The sequence below is a fragment of the Triplophysa rosa genome, linkage group LG6 (genome assembly GCF_024868665.1).
Source record: "Triplophysa rosa linkage group LG6, Trosa_1v2, whole genome shotgun sequence".
NCBI lineage: Eukaryota > Metazoa > Chordata > Actinopteri > Cypriniformes > Nemacheilidae > Triplophysa > Triplophysa rosa.
The window spans coordinates 9,851,122-9,870,002 of NC_079895.1; the positions used below are offsets into that span (position 1 = coordinate 9,851,122).

At 38.4% G+C, this 18,881-nt stretch overlaps 1 protein-coding gene across 4 annotated transcripts in view; it reads left to right on the forward strand.

Moving 5' to 3' along the window:
- Positions 1-18,881, forward strand: part of nalcn (sodium leak channel, non-selective) — a 79,307-nt gene that overhangs the window by 58,308 nt on the left and 2,118 nt on the right. For all 4 annotated transcript variants that reach the window (XM_057335752.1, XM_057335751.1, XM_057335749.1 and 1 more), the window contains 20 exons: positions 1,696-1,765; positions 1,870-1,961; positions 2,393-2,515; positions 2,693-2,749; positions 3,301-3,421; positions 4,975-5,106; positions 5,705-5,872; positions 6,345-6,449; positions 6,535-6,641; positions 8,691-8,811; positions 8,906-9,004; positions 9,072-9,165; positions 15,553-15,659; positions 15,747-15,821; positions 15,972-16,091; positions 16,187-16,255; positions 16,869-17,017; positions 17,247-17,340; positions 17,511-17,643; positions 18,404-18,519. In XM_057335752.1, the coding sequence (XP_057191735.1) occupies positions 1,696-1,765; positions 1,870-1,961; positions 2,393-2,515; positions 2,693-2,749; positions 3,301-3,421; positions 4,975-5,106; positions 5,705-5,872; positions 6,345-6,449; positions 6,535-6,641; positions 8,691-8,811; positions 8,906-9,004; positions 9,072-9,165; positions 15,553-15,659; positions 15,747-15,821; positions 15,972-16,091; positions 16,187-16,255; positions 16,869-17,017; positions 17,247-17,340; positions 17,511-17,643; positions 18,404-18,519 (2,152 nt within the window). The remainder of the gene's footprint in view (positions 1-1,695; positions 1,766-1,869; positions 1,962-2,392; positions 2,516-2,692; positions 2,750-3,300; positions 3,422-4,974; positions 5,107-5,704; positions 5,873-6,344; positions 6,450-6,534; positions 6,642-8,690; positions 8,812-8,905; positions 9,005-9,071; positions 9,166-15,552; positions 15,660-15,746; positions 15,822-15,971; positions 16,092-16,186; positions 16,256-16,868; positions 17,018-17,246; positions 17,341-17,510; positions 17,644-18,403; positions 18,520-18,881) is intronic.

Here is an 18,881-nt window from a genome sequence, read left to right on the forward strand (position 1 = left end):
ATTTAGAACCTGTGGTCAGTCCTCAAAAAGTGAGTGGATAAGCAGAAGCCTACAAATTGTGATCATATCAGAGCACTAATAAGGCAAGAAAGGATCGCGATCAGTCAGGATTTGGCCCAGAAGCTAATAACCAGCATACCAGAGCGAATTGCAGAGGTTATGAAAAACAAGGCCCAACACTGTAAATATTTACTCTTTGTGTTTTTTTTTTATGTTTTTGCCAATAAACACCTTTAAAACTTAAGATATCCTAACTTACGATATCCAGTATACCATAGAAAAGTGGAAAAATAATCTACAAATACAGAAGCAGAAGCAGCAAACACAAAATTGATGTCACTGGCACTGCACTTTTGGCCACGACTGTAGACAGAAATACAGAAAGTCAAAATGAATGAATGAATGAATGAATACATGATAGATAGATAGATAGATAGATAGATAGATAGATAGATAGATAGATAGATAGATAGATAGATAGACAGACAGACAGACAGACAGACAGACAGACAGACAGACAGACAGACAGACAGACAGACAGACAGACACAAAGATAGATATAGAGCCAAAATAAACTATAGACAGACAGATAGACACATATATAGATTGACAGACAGATAGACAGAGAGGCAAAATAATCTATAGACAGACAGCCAGTCAAAAAGAATGAATGATAGACAGACAAACCAATAGACTGATAGACAGACAGTCAAAAGAAAGACAAATAAATAGACAAAATCAGATAGATAGACAGAGAGGCAAAATAAACTATAGACAGACATACAGTCAGACAGTGAAAATGAATGAAAGCTAGACAGACACACAGACAGTCAAAATGAATGAATGAATGAATACACGATAGATAGATAGACAGACAGACAGACAGACAGACAGATGGCTCTCCTGTTTTTGCCATGTGATTGATATCCTTAGGACAACATCATGTTGACTCTGGGACAACATTTAAATCAACCAATCAGATTTCAGAAATAAGTTTACAGTTTATTTTAAGTTTAATCTTCCAACTAGGATTAGGTCCTTCTAGACCGTTGTTTTTGCTTATCATTTCCCTCTGATTTTAGGGGTAAGTTGTGGTTAGGGTTGGGGTTTGGTGTGGGTTTAGGTTTTATTTATAAAATGTTGTCCTTAGGTCAACAAAATGAGTTGTCCTGAGGACATCAACCACTTGGCAAAATCAGGTCGAGCCAGACAGACAGACAGACACAAAGATAGATATAGAGGCAAAATAAACTATAGACAAACAGATAGACACATATATAGATTGACAGACAGATAGACAGAGAGGCAACATAATCTATAGACAGACAGACAGTAAAAAAGAATGAATGATAGACAGACAGACAGACAAACCAATAGATTGATAGACAGACAGTCAAAAGAAAGACAGATAAATAGACAAAATCAGATAGATAGACAGAGAGGCAAAATAAACAATAGACAGACATACAGTCAGACAGTGAAAATGAATGAAAGAGGGACAAACAAACAGACAGTGAAAATGGATGAAAGCTAGACAGACACACAGACAGTCAAAATGAATGAATGAATGAATGACAGAGACAGACAGACAAAATGAATGACAGAGACAGACAGACAGAGAATGAACTGTCAACTGACAGACAGATGGATGGTTCCTCAGATGGTGCAGTACAAGCCTGCTGTTTTTTGGCACAGGTCCCTAAGACATGGCTCTACCAGCCAGAGAATCAGCAGAGGGAAATCCCTGGAAACACTCACTCAGGATGTGAGTACATGCACACACACTCATATACCAGTGAGTAATAGAAGTGACAGAAGAGCATTATCTGTGACTGTCTGTGATCTTTGACACGCGTGTGAACTCTGCAGCACTCCAGCACGGTCCGCTACCGTAACGCCCAGCGGGAGGACAGTGAAATCAAGATGATCCAAGAAAAAAAGGAACAGGCCGAGATGAAGCGGTACCTCCTGCACACTACACACTCGCAGACAGTCTGTAAAACAGATCGTATCTCCTCAACAAAATCTCTCTCTGTTTTTGCATGCTGATGGTAGAGTAACAGGGTAACTGCAGGAACCTTTTAGGGATGCTATCTGTATCAGACAACAAGACATTACACAGAGGCAACGCTTTTGTTTGAGAACCACTGTGTTCATTTACTATAGGCCCGAGAGAGACTGTAAAAGAGAGATCACCATACTGTATATCCAGATATGCTTACAAAACAAAGTTCTAAGCTTCTTTCTGTGCATGCATGGTCTCTATGTTAAGACTTTGTTTTGTGGGATATCCCAAATGCTTGAGGGTGGACTTCACGAAAAGCAATATTGGCGAGCAGCGTTTGCAGCAGATGAAATTTCAGAATGAAGAGTCTATTTTGGTTCTCTTTAGAAAAGTCCAAGAGGAGGAACTCCGGGAAAACCATCCGTATTTTGACAAGCCACTCTTCATCGTTGGCAGAGAGCATCGCTTCCGAAACTTTTGCAGAATGATCGTGCGGGCCCGTTTCAATGCGTAAGGCCTATGCAATTCTATGCCGTTCTACCATTATGTAACATTTGCATTTTTGTCAATGAGATGACTAATCCCTCTTTGTTCCATTATCACTAAAATGGTATGATGTTTCACAAACATTTCTAATACTGTCGCGTTTTTGCTGACACTATCTGTTAATGGGCTTTTTATGAATAGGTCAAAAACGGATCCCATTACAGGCGCAGTGAAGAGCACAAAATACCATCAATTATAGTAAGTTGTAAATGTTTAGGGGATTTTCACTTGGTTTAGTCTGTAATACAGTACAACACATTGTTTTCACAGTTTTGGAAAAGGATTGGAAACAAGCAGTGAAATTGATAAACTTAACTAAATTATTGCATATTAGCAAAGAAAGTGTGGTTTAAAAATTATTGATAGGAATTTTTTTAATGATAAAGCATCTGGACACAATACCGTAATAACAAAATGTGCTTATTATAAATCATTATAAATGGTAATGTTACAAAATATAGGCATCGTTTTTAAAGATATCAGAATAGGTTTTGCTATCATTTGGAAAGTTTTGGTCTGTAAGACATGTTAGAGTCTTAGTGAGTTGTGTGGGATTAGAAAACTTAAAGTCTGCAGTGTCCTGGAAAGATTCCCTTGCTTGAAAAGATATGCAAAATTGTGACAAAGTTACGTCTTACATTCTTCAAGTTCTTCAAACCCAGTTTAAAACGCAGTGTTTAGAATAGCAACAAAAAATCTTCAAATTTAGCCTAACACTGCATGCGTGTGTGTGTCTATGTGTTCTTCAGTGATTTGCTGGGTTTGGTCACCTATCTGGACTGGGTGATGATCGTGGTCACCATCTGCACTTGTATTTCCATGATGTTTGAGTCTCCTTTTACTAGGGTCATGCATGTGCCAACCCTGCAGGTATTCTAACTCAACTGTTCACCCTTCTTTCTCACAAGCACTCCCAGCTAACTTTTTACCTTTTAATGTTTCTCATCTCCTACCCAAAGGCTGGTTATCACGTCTCGTTTTTGTTGCATCCCAGCCCGTTTGATTGCCACTTCTTCAGAGCACATTTGATGATGATCCCAACTGATTTAGCCTACATGAAACATTTTGGGGTTCATTTAAGTTGACTTTGAAAGTAAACGTTGCTGGAGTGTCTTTGTTTCAAGCATAGACTGTCATTTACACCAGAAACATGGAGCTGATTGACCAGACGCTTTTGAAAGTCGTCTGTCTGTCTTTCTACACTTCTGATTGATGCGGCACTTCAGACGGTCCAGGATGTTCAAACTTTACCTGATAAGGATGTTTTAAGTGCTACTCTAGTTCTAGATTTTATCCAGGCCTCGTCTGTGTGTCCTGGTGCTACATTAAAACCTTTGACTCGCCTGCAAGAAGAGAAAATACTGCAGTAATGTGCAATTTAATGTGTTATTAGTGCCTTTACAGAAATAACAATGTTGACATTGTTTGTGGCCACAATGTTACTAGAAGAAGAGTTAAGTTTTTAGTTGTATTGTAGGTTCATTTATATTTTGAATTGGCTTTTATTTTTTTATTTTCACATTAATTTAAGTTTCCTTTTTAGCAATTTTGTTTTGTGCCTTATTTTTCAAATTGATTTTTTATATTGCTATATACTGTAAGTTTAGTGTATTTTTATTTCATTTTTAATTCATTTTGAGTTCATTATGCTTTGTCTACTTCAACTTATTTCAGTTTATTGCATTTCTAATTATCATTTAATTTAAAATCCCCGTGAACCAGAAGTTGCAATCGCTTTTACTTCCGTATTCTTACACATTTCTGAGTGAAATGGAATTTCAAAGGAGAAAATTTGTGGGCGTGGCTTGTGTTTTTCACTGCGAATTGATTGGATGTGTAAAAACAGCTTTTGCATTGATTTTGAAATGAAGCTGGCAGCAGACTGACAGTTGAAGGGGAGGCGTTAACGGATGCTCCGGCCAAGCAGTCTAACAGTCATCTCAGGGCGGAAGTGCATTTTCAGATTTTAACTAAAAATTATGAGGGTACATGAATTTTAAAAAGAAAATGACCCACATTGATAAGCTATTTACTATAAATGCTGCAATATTTCATGAAAAAATAAGAATTGTCATTTTTAATTTCACTGGGACTTTAAGTTTTTCAAATAATATTTAGGTCAATATTTTATGTAATTTTAATTAACAGAAATATTTTGATAGTTTTAGTGCAAATAAATAAACACCTGAAAATGTATGTACCAAGCTTGCCATTTTTCTTTGGCAACCTTAAACATCCTAGTGTACAGTTATGGTAAGGATCTGTTTTACCTGTATTTTTTAATCAATTCTTAACACTGATTTGAGAAGTCATAACCTGTTGTAAAATCACCGTAATTCACAGCCTCTTGCTTTAATCTTTTTTTAAGTACAGCTGATTGTCACTTTATGCTGCTGTACACTAAACATCCCTGTTTCCTGCAGATAGGAGAATACGTGTTTGTCATCTTCATGAGCATTGAGCTGAACCTGAAGATCATGGCAGATGGTTTGTTCTTTACTCCCACCGCAGTCATCCGAGACTTTGGTGGCGTCATGGACATCTTCATCTATTTAGTAAGTTTCTTTTCTCAGTTGCTCTTCTGCAGTAAAAACTCACTTTCTGATGCATTTGAACACTAGCATATCTTCTGTCTGATCACACACTCTTCTAATGGAGTTTGACTGTACTTCTGAAGATAGCTTTTTAATGACTCTAAACAGTTTTAATGACTGAACAGAAATTTCATTCCGTTTTACTCATTTCAGAATAATTATACTTGTCTCAGACATCAGTGTTCCTAAACAAGATCTAAGAAGTCTGAGTCTATCTACAAGCACTCTATACTCACATTGTTGTACATTTTATACATTTGTATTGTAATCAGATGTCACACGATACAGTGGAAGATAAGTTGTATAGTCATGGAAAAAGAATTGTGTACAGTAATGTATTATGGGTCAAGGCATTATTTTATGTGGTAATTGACACAATGGCAATAACTGAGAGGGTCTGCTGCTATTATATTTGCTTTTGTTCTATTTAATTAATAATGATGAAGTAATGGTTAGATTCTTATTTGAAGGGTTATCTAATATATATTGATATGAATGATACAAATGAATGTGAAAATGCATTTTAAGTTTTTTATAGCTGATCTTTTCCACGCTATAGGTCAGTCTGATCTTTCTATGCTGGTTGCCGAACAATGTGCCCCCTGAGTCTGGTGCCCAGCTCCTCATGATGCTACGCTGCCTACGCCCACTACGCATCTTTAAACTGGTGCCCCAGATGAGGAAAGTGGTTCGGGAGGTCCTCAAGGGTTTCAAAGAGATCCTGCTGGTGAGTGAGCACACGGCCCACCAATTTAAAAAAAAAGACTTTTACAAGAATTGTATGTATATGTTTGTGTTATTTTCAAAAAGGGTTCATACATTAGTTTCAAATATTAATTCAATCCAGTTTTACATTTTCATGTAGGCAGTGTGAAAATGTGTATTGGTTTGCTTTACCCATCTCTCCAAATTCTTAAAACATTGTTTACATAGTATCATTACATACAGTAGTTTTTTTTATGATATGACCCCTTTGTTGTAAAGTCAAGAAGTTCTCTTCTTCGCAGTAGTGGAATGTGATGCATTACCTCAGCAGTATTTCTCCAGGAGACACTGGACTTGCTTTATTAAAGCTCCGTTCCCTCAGGGTACTTTGCTCTGAGCGTATAATAGTGTTACTGTATATGAGAGCAATACACCGACTAGATTTGGTGGGAAAGCCATTTTGCTTTAGACTGTAGTATTGATTTCTTAAACAGGTCTCTATTCTTCTCCTGACACTAATGCTGGTGTTTGCAACCTTTGGCGTGCAACTCTTTGCCGGAAAACTTGCCCGATGTAACGATCCTACAGTCTCCAGTAAGGTAATAGGCAATTATTGCACTTTCTCAAGCTGCTACAGAGCTTTATGTACTGTGCTGAAACGTTGTGCTTTATGGGCATTTTCAGGAGGACTGCCACGGCATCTTCAGAATCAACGTGAGCATCTCAAAGAACCTCAATTTGAAGCTCAGGCCAGGGGAGAGGAAACCAGGATTTTGGGTGCCAAGAGTTTGGTAAGAAATAAAAATGACTCGCTATTACTGTTGCTTATACTTTGGGTTAGTCTTCCTCATAGCGGTTGAATGAGACAAAAGTCACCTAAAACCACGTAACAACATACAGTACAATACAACACACAAACAACCCAGACCAGTCTCACATTCTCTGTTGAGATAAATAAACACAATACAATGACGCATAATAAATTGGCTTAAAGTAATACTTCACCCAAAGATGAAAGTCACGATTTACTCACCCTCTTGTCATTTTAAACATGTGTGACTTTCTTTCTTCTGCAGAACACAAAAGAAGATATTTTGAAGAATGTTGTCAACTGGCACCCATTCACACCATACAATAGAAGTAAATGGGTGCTGTTTGGTTACTAACATTCTTTGAAGATCTTCTTTTGTGTTCTGAGGAAGAAAGACAGTCACACAGGTTTGAAATGACAAGAGTGAATGATGACAGAATTCTAATTTTGGGGTGAACTTTAAAATTACAATCAATAAAATTACAAGCCACTTACAGGGGAATAAACACCAAACCAGTTCATTCATGAAGAGTCACTCAAAAGTTTTCCTCTCAAAGTGATGAATATTTTAGCACAAAACGAATTCTATCACACCTTCAGAGCTGACACGAAGACGTCTGCTGGAGAAATCCCTGTAGTAACATCTCACCGGTGACAGTTAGATCCACCATGATGAATGTTTCCGTCACGAAACAGCACCATCTTTTCATCAGCTTTCATACGCCTTTGCTTCATAAGCAATAGCGCTGCAGTGCAGTTTGAGCGGGGGGGCTGATATATCTCCCTCCAGGCCTAAACACATCAAACATACAATCATGCACCCACACACCAACACGTGTTTTTCTGTTCGAGAGTGTTCTGGCAACACAAAGGCAAATTATTTGTTAGACTTTGGGTAAATGTTGAAGCCCACAGAGACACACAGGCCTCTTACACGGTGGGCGGGGATCCCACTTGGGCTGAAAAACAGAGAATGAGAGATAAAGGTTGTCGCTCTTTTATCTTTGAATGCTTTGCATGGTAACAGGAAAAAGAACAATGCATTTGATCCGCTAGCAATTCTGTTCGTGTTCAGCCCATAGAGCAGCGTGTCTCCAGTCCACTAACAAACAGGCGGATAGACACTAACATTTCAGCTCATTTAATACCTGAGAGTGTAAAGGGGAACAGCTGAAATTGTTATTTTGTCCTTGTCACTATGTATCTGTGTTTAAAACTCAGTAGTAGCCAATTCAGGAGCCTAGCTGACAGAAGTCTTTTGTTTGCAAGTGACATTTTAAAAAGCCATTTTGCAAGAGTCACTTTTAAAAATTCCCTTTCAATGTGCATGTTAGATTTATTCATGCTGTTACTATTCAAGGAGAAAGAGGCACGAGGAGTTTGTTTAAAAATATGTTTAATTTGAAGAAAGTTATGTGTGAAAATGGCAAATAATGGTTGTAAAAATAGTTTTTTTTTAACTTTATATTTTGTAAATTTTTCTTTTAAAATTTTCATTTAATCAGCATTACTAAATGTTTTGTGGCCATTCCAGTCCAGTGTTAAATTTCAACAAAATCAAACTTCAGGAGTGACAAAAAGTCATCCAACAGCCATGTGAAAGACTAACAGCATGACAAGATGCATGAAAACTCGAAAATAAAAATCGAGGTTATCACATAAAAAAATAATTTGTACAAATATTACTGTTGTATTGCTTAAAAGTGATTATGTTTTCTTAGCAGTATTTGAGGTCTGAGAAAATATAGAGCATCTTTTCTGTTATTTTGACCTGTCTCTCCGATTTTTATTTTCTGCCAATAATTGCAAATAGAAACATAATAATTTGAAATTTGATAGGTAATATTGTTTGTAGTTCACAGAACGAAACAGAAATGATCATTTTACATAAACACATACCTATAAATGGTAAATTCAGAAAAACTACTCATTCTCATAACACAATTCAAGGTTGATTAGATTTTGGTTGTTTAATGTAATAAAAGCTACAACAAAATACACGCCAACATGTCTTCGTGATACTTTTCAGGGCAAACCCTCGAAACTTCAACTTCGATAACGTGGGCAATGCCATGCTGGCTCTGTTTGAGGTGCTTTCACTGAAGGGTTGGGTGGAGGTGAGAGACGTCATCATACACAGAGTGGGATCGGTAGGTTACCGTTTTAACAATATTTGTTTGCTCTCTACTGTATTTAATAATTACAGCTGTACTGATGAATATATGTGATTGTCTCTTGAAACAGATTCACGGCATCTACATCCATGTTTTTGTGTTCCTGGGTTGTATGATTGGCCTAACGCTGTTTGTGGGTGTTGTGATAGCCAACTTTAATGAAAACAAGGTATGGATCTTTTTTGTTGTTGTTTGTGAATTTAAGTGTTGGCTGATGGCTAATCAGATCTGTTTAGGGTACTGCTCTACTGACTGTGGATCAGAGACGATGGGAAGATTTGAAAAGTCGACTGAAGATTGCTCAGCCCCTCCATCTCCCCCCACGTCCAGGTCAGAGCTCACAGGAGGTCTTGAATGCTTATTTGTGCACCCGCGAAAGGTTGCTCTTTGCCTGTTTTCATTTCATTTGGAGATCTCTGTCTTACTGTTTGAACAACGGCGAAGTGTTTTTTAGGATGCGCTGCCGTCACACAGGACTTTTAGCATGTAATATTTCTATGGAAAGCCTTGCGCATATGGGCGGAAATTTTATATACTGTATCACCTACCAAAGCATTGGGTTTTATATCACGTACCAAGGCATTGGGTTTTATATGCACGCAGTCACACACACTTGCACTGTTATTGTTGTTTATGTTATTTAAATAACGGTATTGCACAAAATTGGACTGTGCAATATCGCTAGTGCTTCCTTTATCCTGGAATATCAAAAAAGTTATGCTGGGACGTTTGTATTGGTCACATGGTCACAGATTTGCAAGTTCACCAAACTTGAGCTTTGTTACATGCCAAAATAAGAAACGTCCGATACAGCCATTATAATTATACAAAATTATGTAATGTATGCTCAGTGGTTAGAGCATAGCGCTAGCAATGCCAAGGTCATGGGTTCGATCCCAGGGACTGCACATACTTAAAAAACAAATGTACAGTATAATGCAATGTAAGTCGCTTTCCAAAGCGTCTGCCAAATGCATAAATGTAAATGTAAGTGAAAAAGACATGTTTTTCAAAAAAAATGTCTAAGGCTGAAATAACAATTATCCATGTAATGTTTTATTAAACAATGAAAACGTGTCCCACACAAGGGTTAACATAATATTGTTTAAAAAAGACATTTGTAAACATTTTCTAGGACTTATAGCTGCAGTAATGAATCAAATGATGATGATCTGATGATGTGACAAATGATGTTGCTATATAGTCCTGATAATATATGCCAAATCATGGCAGTCCAAGGCTTACAGCATCCTGAAAAACTGGGTTAAAATGAGCACAAAGCGACTTTCCAGCGGTGCACGGTTAAACATTACAAGAGTCTCACTCAATCTTCTTCTCTTGTCTAATGAGCCGTCCCTACTCTGCATGTGCTTCCAAAAGCATTTCATCAACTCCCGTCTGCTGTAGTAGAGAGAGAGAGAGAGAGAGAGAGAGAGAGAGAGAGAGAGAGAGAGAGAGAGAGAGAGAGAGAGAGAGAGAGAGAGAGAGAGAGAGAGAGAGACCCACATTTCAACATTCATCAATGGGATCTCCCCAAGGCAATCACACACTTAATAACCTCTCCACTTATGAGTTTGAAGATGGCATGAGTATACAGTATGTGACTGTCTGCTGTAGACGCATATATTGACTGATGGATTAGGCAGTGACAGCTGTGCCACATTCTGGTCTGTATGTTTGACTGCAGTTGACTCGCTTGGAACCACACTTCAAAGATGTGTTTCATAACAGCAGGAGAAAATAAACTTCATTATCATAGTAAGCGATTATCCAGACATATTTTATGTGGTAATTAGACACGAGAGGGAGAAACACTCCAACATAGTGAAAGGCTTGAATATTAGACTGATACGCTTTTAACTCCAGTGCCTGCACTGGACAGATTTTCACTTCTTTTCTTTGTTTCTAGCTATTAAGTGTGCCTGAGTTGTCCAATTATCATTTTAAGCAATAGAAAAACACGCAGTAGTTCTTTGTAAATCACAATAGAATTGTTCAGTCACACGGTATTGGTAAATAATGGACTATAGCAGCGTTTTTTTAGTATTAGCATGGAGACAATGTGCTTGCCTCCAAAACTGATAAATAAATGTAATTGTGTTCAAACAAAGCATGCAGTTTGTGGGCCAGACTGCAGGTTATGCAACCTCCCAATTGATATTTCCCTCAAACAGTAATGAATTGTGAGTAATGGTTTAGCTACTTTCTTTTTGCTTGTTCTACAGCTAGAAACATAATTACCATCCATATATTGAACAGGGAGGAGCCGTCTCAAAATCTTCTGTAATTATACTGTATAGCCGTGTTTACTGAAGCAAACTATTTGATTTTTCATACAGGGTTATGGGGGCTTTTAAAAATAAGAAATAAACATTGTGCTTCATTATTGTGCCTCACTGTTTTTGACTATGAAGCGGGGACTTGTGGGTATAGGGTTGTCACGATACCCCTTACGAAAAATTAACCATGGTTTAAAACCAAAAAACTAGGTTTTACTACGGTTGAAACCAAAAACCATGGTTACTGTAGTAAAACAACGATTACCACTACCGTTAAAGAGTTAAACAATAGCAATATTTAAGGTTGGCGGATTGAAACTGTTCTGGGCAAACTCTCTGCCTGTCTATGCAGCCTTGCAGCAATAATAATATCCCCCACATGGGGAACCAGAACAATTTTCGTTTTTTGCGCAATAGTGGTGTGCAAAATTAGTATACTAAAAGGACATCGTCTAAAAGAGGTTGAATAAAGATCAGGATGCATACAGGATGAAATTAAAGGTTATCTGATAGATGCAGTCAGATGAGAAGGAGTTGGGGATGGCGGTGGGTTTTTTCAGAATGATTAAAACGCTGTAGAAGAGCTATAAGAAGGCAACTTAAATAGGACACACCCTGTGTTCCAATTCGCCTACTTATACTAGCTCTAATAGTAGGTACTGTTTTTGTGTTGGAATAGTAGGTACTTTTGAGTGCATGGCAAAATAGATTGCACAAACTGAAACATACTGTACTAACAGGAAGCGGAAGTGGCCGTTGTTGCCAAGACAACATTGTGGCCAATAACTGTCACACACACCAAAACACAGCTCTTCTTTCCATTAAGGTATTTATTCATTCATTATTTCGTATGTAATGTTTACTGTATACTTACATTTGTTAATTTAGTGACGCATCAGTTNTATACTAAAAGGACATCGTCTAAAAGAGGTTGAATAAAGATCAGGATGCATACAGGATGAAATTAAAGGTTATCTGATAGATGCAGTCAGATGAGAAGGAGTTGGGGATGGCGGTGGGTTTTTTCAGAATGATTAAAACGCTGTAGAAGAGCTATAAGAAGGCAACTTAAATAGGACACACCCTGTGTTCCAATTCGCCTACTTATACTAGCTCTAATAGTAGGTACTGTTTTTGTGTTGGAATAGTAGGTACTTTTGAGTGCATGGCAAAATAGATTGCACAAACTGAAACATACTGTACTAACAGGAAGCGGAAGTGGCCGTTGTTGCCAAGACAACATTGTGGCCAATAACTGTCACACACACCAAAACACAGCTCTTCTTTCCATTAAGGTATTTATTCATTCATTATTTCGTATGTAATGTTTACTGTATACTTACATTTGTTAATTTAGTGACGCATCAGTTATATAATTTATTAATGCAGTGGAGCGTCACTAAACTCCGCCTACTCGTGGTGAGTTGTGAGTAATATCAGCCGTCAGAGTCCGCATCATTCTGCACTTTGAATTTCTAGTAGTAGACCATCCGGGAATCTTTGGAATACAATTTTCAACAAACTACGATTTGGGACATACTAATTCTACTTTCGAATACTATTAGGACGGATAGTATGCGGATTGGAACGCAGGGCTAGTCTAGTATGTGTTGTTTACTATTGGTTGACACCGATTAGCTGATGACATCAGCTGGGCAAGCTTGACTAACGTGCCTGCCAGAACTGATGCTATACCCTTGATTCAATAGTAAAACCATGGTTTTGCCAATAGTAATCAATGTTTGCACAAAAAAAAAAATGGTTCATTTTCGTAAGGGACGAAAAAACATGTTACAATACTATACCAGCCACAGTCAGTCAGAATGGGCCCATACCAATCTACTACTCTGACACTCAGTACAGGAACACCACAAGGCTGCGTGCTGAGTCCATTCCTTCACACCATATACTGTACACCTATGACTGCACACCATCTCACAACACCAATACCATCATCGGATTCGCAGATGATATGATGGTGGTGGGATTAATCACCAACGGCGACGAATCTGCCTACAGAGATGAGGTCCAGGGGCTGACGATGTGGTGTGCAGAAAACAATTTGACTCTCAACACTAAGAAAACAAAAGAACTTATCATTGACTTCAGGAAAAAACAGATTGGTCACACACCCCTGCACGTTAACGGGGAGTTAGAGCAACGAGTGTCCAGCTTTAAATTTCTGGGCACACATATCTCCGAGAACCTCTCTTGGACAACAGACACCACATAATGTCTTAATGTGCAATAATGTCCTTATGTGCAATAACTTATAAGGTAACTAAGTGCAATATTTACATATACCTAAATAGACCAATCTATGTGCAATTTTTTACTGTATACTTTAGCCACTTTATATTTGTATTATTGTACCTATGGGTGTTCTATAGTTTTATTTTTTTCTCTAGATTGTACTTATTACTTAAATCCTTATGTTGAGTAAAAGCGCACCAGAAATTTCGTTGTATGATCCATAAAATGACAATAAAGAATCTGAAATGTGACAGCCAAAAAAAACAGCCAGTAGGTGGCGGTAATTTTTTACTGAGTCAGTGAACGATGGAGGCAGGTGTCCTGATAAATGACTCACTGAATCATCTCGTCCGAGTCGTTCAAAACATGGATTCATTTAGTAGAGAAACACTGCAAAAGGTAGATGAAAGTGTTCAAATAAACGTTAATGCGCATTTGCAACATTACTTAATAACTGTACTACGCTACTACCGTTTAAAAAAATAAAGCGGCATGGCCAGTATTTTGAATCTTTAGTATGAAGGTATTACAGTAGCAAAACTTGAGAGCATGTAGATTTTAATTTGTGAACTTGTAAATTAAGTATTTGTACCTGTACACTAAAATGTACACTCACAGCCCCAATGTGAAAAACTGAAGTTGAATGTTGAGATTTGCACTCGTGGACAAAACTCACAAATCTGTCTTCTAAATTTGAAGTTGCAGAAAAATAGTCACATAAGTGTAAACAGGCATTTACAAAATACATTGGCAGATACAAATACATAGCACATATTTACACGTTTTCCTAGATTCAGATTTGAATTGCAACCACAAATAGGCATCTACAACCTCTCAAATCTGTCACTGCAGTTTCAAATCTTCCCGCCTTGACTTTTGCTACTACTTTCGCGATAAACTCGTTGCAAAACTAACTTGTGCACTTGAAAGCTCAGGCGAGAGAAAGAACGGCATTTGATGACGTCATGTGGCGGAGCCACACCGCCCCCTAATGACAGGAAAAACCTTTGGCGTTTGTCTCTAAAATTAAAGAAAAGATCCTAGTAAAGAAAACAAGTTAACAAGTAATTCAGAAACCATCTTCACCCTTAAAAGAGCTCATAAGGTCCAAAATTGTTAGGAGTAGCGAGGAGGACTTTTAAGAGGCTTAAGAGTTTCTTTAGCAGCAGAGAAAGAGGACAAAACACAAAACGTGAGAAGAAATGTGTTTTGCAATGCAAGGTTTATCCGATTTTTTATTTTATTTTATTTTTTGTGTGTGTTCAACTTTAGTTTTTCTTGGTTTTGGTTTTCTTGTATAGCTGCTTTGATGCAATGCAAATTGTAAAAGCGCTAAAAAATAAATAAAATTGAATAGAATGACAGAGTTAATAAGACACAACACATTAGATTGTGTAAGGATCATGTTTGTGACCGATCTTATTAGAGACACGCTAACATCCAAGACAGCGCAGAAATGCCATAGCGCCAGAAAGTAATCACTACATTAACACATTCGGCAACTAAAAAAATGAAATGATGCAGCAGAGATTTGGTCTGTCACAACCTTCTATAAGCAAAATGATCACACAAACAATATATATATACATATAGTGCGTGTGTAAGTACGGTAAAACAGCACAAAAAATGACACCTGTTATTTTAATCTAATGGCTTATACATAGATCCTATACTTAAGAGCAATTTTCCTTATTGGGCAACCAACCAATCACAGTCTTCAAAAGACTGTGTGTCATACATAGCAACGTGGTCAGCCCCGCCTCCTCACTAAGATAAAAGTTTTTGTTTTCCTTGCTCAGAGTTGCTCTTAGATTGGTCCTGAATCGCTCTCAAGCTAAGGCTCCTACATAGACGTTTTTAAGCTAAATTAGGAGCTTACTTGGAGGATTCTCAGAAGCTTTAAGAATACGGGCCCAGCTGGCTGCACTCTGCGACTTTGATATGAACTTGTGGTTACCCTAAATAATGAATTCCACTCGGACCTTGTGACCTATAACAAAAGAACCGCTAAGAGATGATGTGGCACATTTCAAAGCAATGCCAAGGGTAAAGCTCCTATTGAATTCATTGAATTAACAGTGTTTCCATTGAGTCTTACTGTTGATTATAAAAGGAGCATACAGAAATGATTCTAAATGATTCTTATTCTCAGTAAAATGAGACATTTCTTCTTTTCCTTATGCAGAAAATGCCGGCTTCCGTGCCAAAATGTACGACATCACCCAACATCCCTTTTTCAAGCGAGGTATCGCTGTGCTGGTGTTAGCCCAGTCTGTTCTTCTGTCTGTTAAGGTGAGGAGGGGTTTACTGTACATACAATAAACATTATTCACATTGTACTTCAGCACTCAACTTATGTTGTATTTGTATGTATTACAGTGGAATGGCACCGGCTCGGTCACCGTTCCCTTGGCCACCATGTCTGTGGTTTTCACCTTCATTTTTGTCCTGGAGGTAAGTGTTGAACCTTCCAATTCTATTTCCTGGTTATTTGCAAAGATTTTTTTATAATCATGAGAAATAGCTTTGGCTTTACTAGAGGCCTCACAGCTGTTCTCTGGAAAAGATTGTTCGGTCATGACAATTACATTTCCTGTTGTCTAGGTGACTATGAAGCTCATTGCTATGTCACCAGCTGGATACTGGCAGAGCAGAAGAAACAGATATGACCTGTTCGTCACATCCCTGGGAGTCATATGGATCATTCTCCACTTTGCTTTACAAGTACTTAATAAAATCTCACAGGCTTTTAATAACATTGCACATCACTTTTGAATTGAAAAGCTTTAATATTCTCTCTCGCTTCTCTTTTTCTATAGAATTCTTACACATACATGATGGGCACTTGTGTTATAGTATTCAGGTTTTTCACCATATGTGGGAAGCATGTGAGTATGCAGTCATTTTTATGATAATGTTATAGTGGTGTTGAAATTATCGTTTCAAATTTGTGGCTTAACGTCCTAAAATACCTGACGTTTACAGTTTAATATATCATCATTTTAATATAAGAATAGATATATTTGATATCTCTTTCACTGGCATCAAAACACAAAGGCTATTTCCACCTTTATGTAGACTTCTGTTCTATCATAAGAAGTGAGAATTGTTTGACTTATTTTACATCTCCCCCGACAGCTGCTGTCAAAGAAAGACATTTGGCATCTAAAAGAAATGAAAATTCTTTCAGTTTCATGTCATTCCAAAGCTTTATGACTTACTTTCTTATGCAGAACACGAAAGATATTTTGAAGAACGTTGATAACCAAACAACATTAGCCCCCATTGACTTCAATTGTATGGACACAAAACTACTGAGACATTTCTCAAAATATCTTCTTTTTGAGTCATATACAGGTTTTGGATGGCATGAGGATAAATAAATGATGAGAGAATCAAATTTTTGGGTCCCTTTAAAAACATGCGACATAACACGAAAATGTTTCTTTTAATGTGAAAATGTATCCACAACGTTTCCTTCATCACGTTCTGTATTTGCAGGTGACGCTAAAGATGCTTTTGCTAACGGTGGTCGTCAGTATGTACAAGAGTTTCTTTATTATCGTGGGCATGTTCTTGCTGTTGCTGTGCTACGCTTTCGCCGGCGTGGTCCTGTTCGGCACTGTCAAATACGGGGAGAACATTAACAGGTGAGAGCTTTGTGACACATGGAGGTGATGATTGGACTGTGTTTCCGTACCAGAGGCGAGATTTGTAACATGCTTACAGCTTCCCATAGCGCTGATATAATTGGTGTCGTCTAGACGTTTTGCTACAACGTGCTACTTGCATTTGGGAGATTCGATTTTCGGGTACAGCTGTCAGCGTGAGAGGAAGTTGCTCGGCGTGAGCCTTTACCTTTTCTTCTCTCGCCGACAGGCACGCAAACTTCTCCACCGCGGGGAAAGCCATCACTGTACTCTTTCGAATAGTCACGGGTGAAGACTGGAATAAGATCATGCACGACTGCATGGTAAGACACAACACTTCTGTGACAGCAAATCTATCAAGAGGAATCGCAAACATCATTTGTGTGAACAAAACACATCAGATGCAGTGTAATATGTATAACTGACTGTTGTTTAACAGTGTATCCTAAGCCCCATGTGTTGTGTTTGTTTGCTTATCCGCTGTGATCCCCAGGTGCAGCCTCCGTTCTGCACCCCAGACAAACATCGTTACTGGGAGACGGACTGCGGCAATTACGCCGGCGCCCTCATCTACTTCTGCTCCTTTTATGTCATCATTGCTTACATCATGCTCAACCTGCTTGTGGGTAAGCACCGTTTCCCCCGACACAATATCCTGTTTCTTCTCTCAGAGGGGCATCTCATTTCCTCCTCTAGATGCTAACCAAACCAGCTCATAAGATACAATATCGCCGCACATTCTTCTTCCTGACATCCTTGCATGTGTATTATCCCTTTTTCCAGTCGGTAATTGAGCTTTCTCTCTTTGAACGACTCCAGCATTGGAGCTCAGCTCTGACCAGTGCTGAATATGAACAAGGAATGACTTTGGGTAGAAGCCAACACATTCTGTATCTTTATTCCCTTTGGTTTAAGAAATATACAAATGTGCAGGTTTTTGTTGCATATATTTTGTTTGGAAAACCAGTGTCACTGTAGAATGTTGGTAACATTGCAACTTGCAAAACTTGTGGTCAGTTAGCTTAACCAGACAACATGTTTCACATCATCATTTCCTCTTGTCATTTCAAACCTGTATGACTTACTTTCTTCTGCAGAACACACAAAAAAATATTTTATAGAATGTTGGTAACCGGCACCCATTCAGTTGCACTGGTTTTGTGTCTATACAATATAGTGAATGGGTGCCAGCACTGTTCGGTTACAAGCTTTTTTCGAAATATCTTCTTTTGTGTTCTTTACAGGAAAGATAGTCCTACAGGTTTATAATGACGAGAGAATGAGTAATTGATGACAGAATTATCATTTTTGGGTGAAGGATCACTTTAAACATACCTGAGTGTTGTGAGCCTAGCCGATGCCTAACCTCTCATCACTCTCCCTCAGCTATCATTGTGGAGAACTTCTCTTTGTTCTATTCCACCGAGGAGGACCAGTTGCTAAGCTACAACGACCTGCGTCACTTCCAGATCATTTGGAACATGGTGGATGACAAGCGGGAGGTGAGGAGGAGGAGGTGGGGGACGTGCCCGTGATCAGCGGCTGTCAGCGGGGATGATTTTGAGTTAATACCCGCGCGCGCTGGCCGAAACCGCAAATGAACGAATCACACGCATCGACATTCTCACCTCCGGAGTAATTGGAGGTTATTACTGCCTGTCACAGATAGCGAGAGGTGTTGAGCCGTCATCTTCATTAGGCAGAAACGGCCTTATTGAGAGCAGCTGGGAGAAGTACGTGCAGGTTTGACCCCCCTGTAGGATGGGTAATGTCTGCTCGTGTGTATGGGTTAAATGAGGCACACTGGTCATTTTCTGACTTTAATGAATCAACCAGCAGTGCTGGGATCAGCTAGAAACACTTG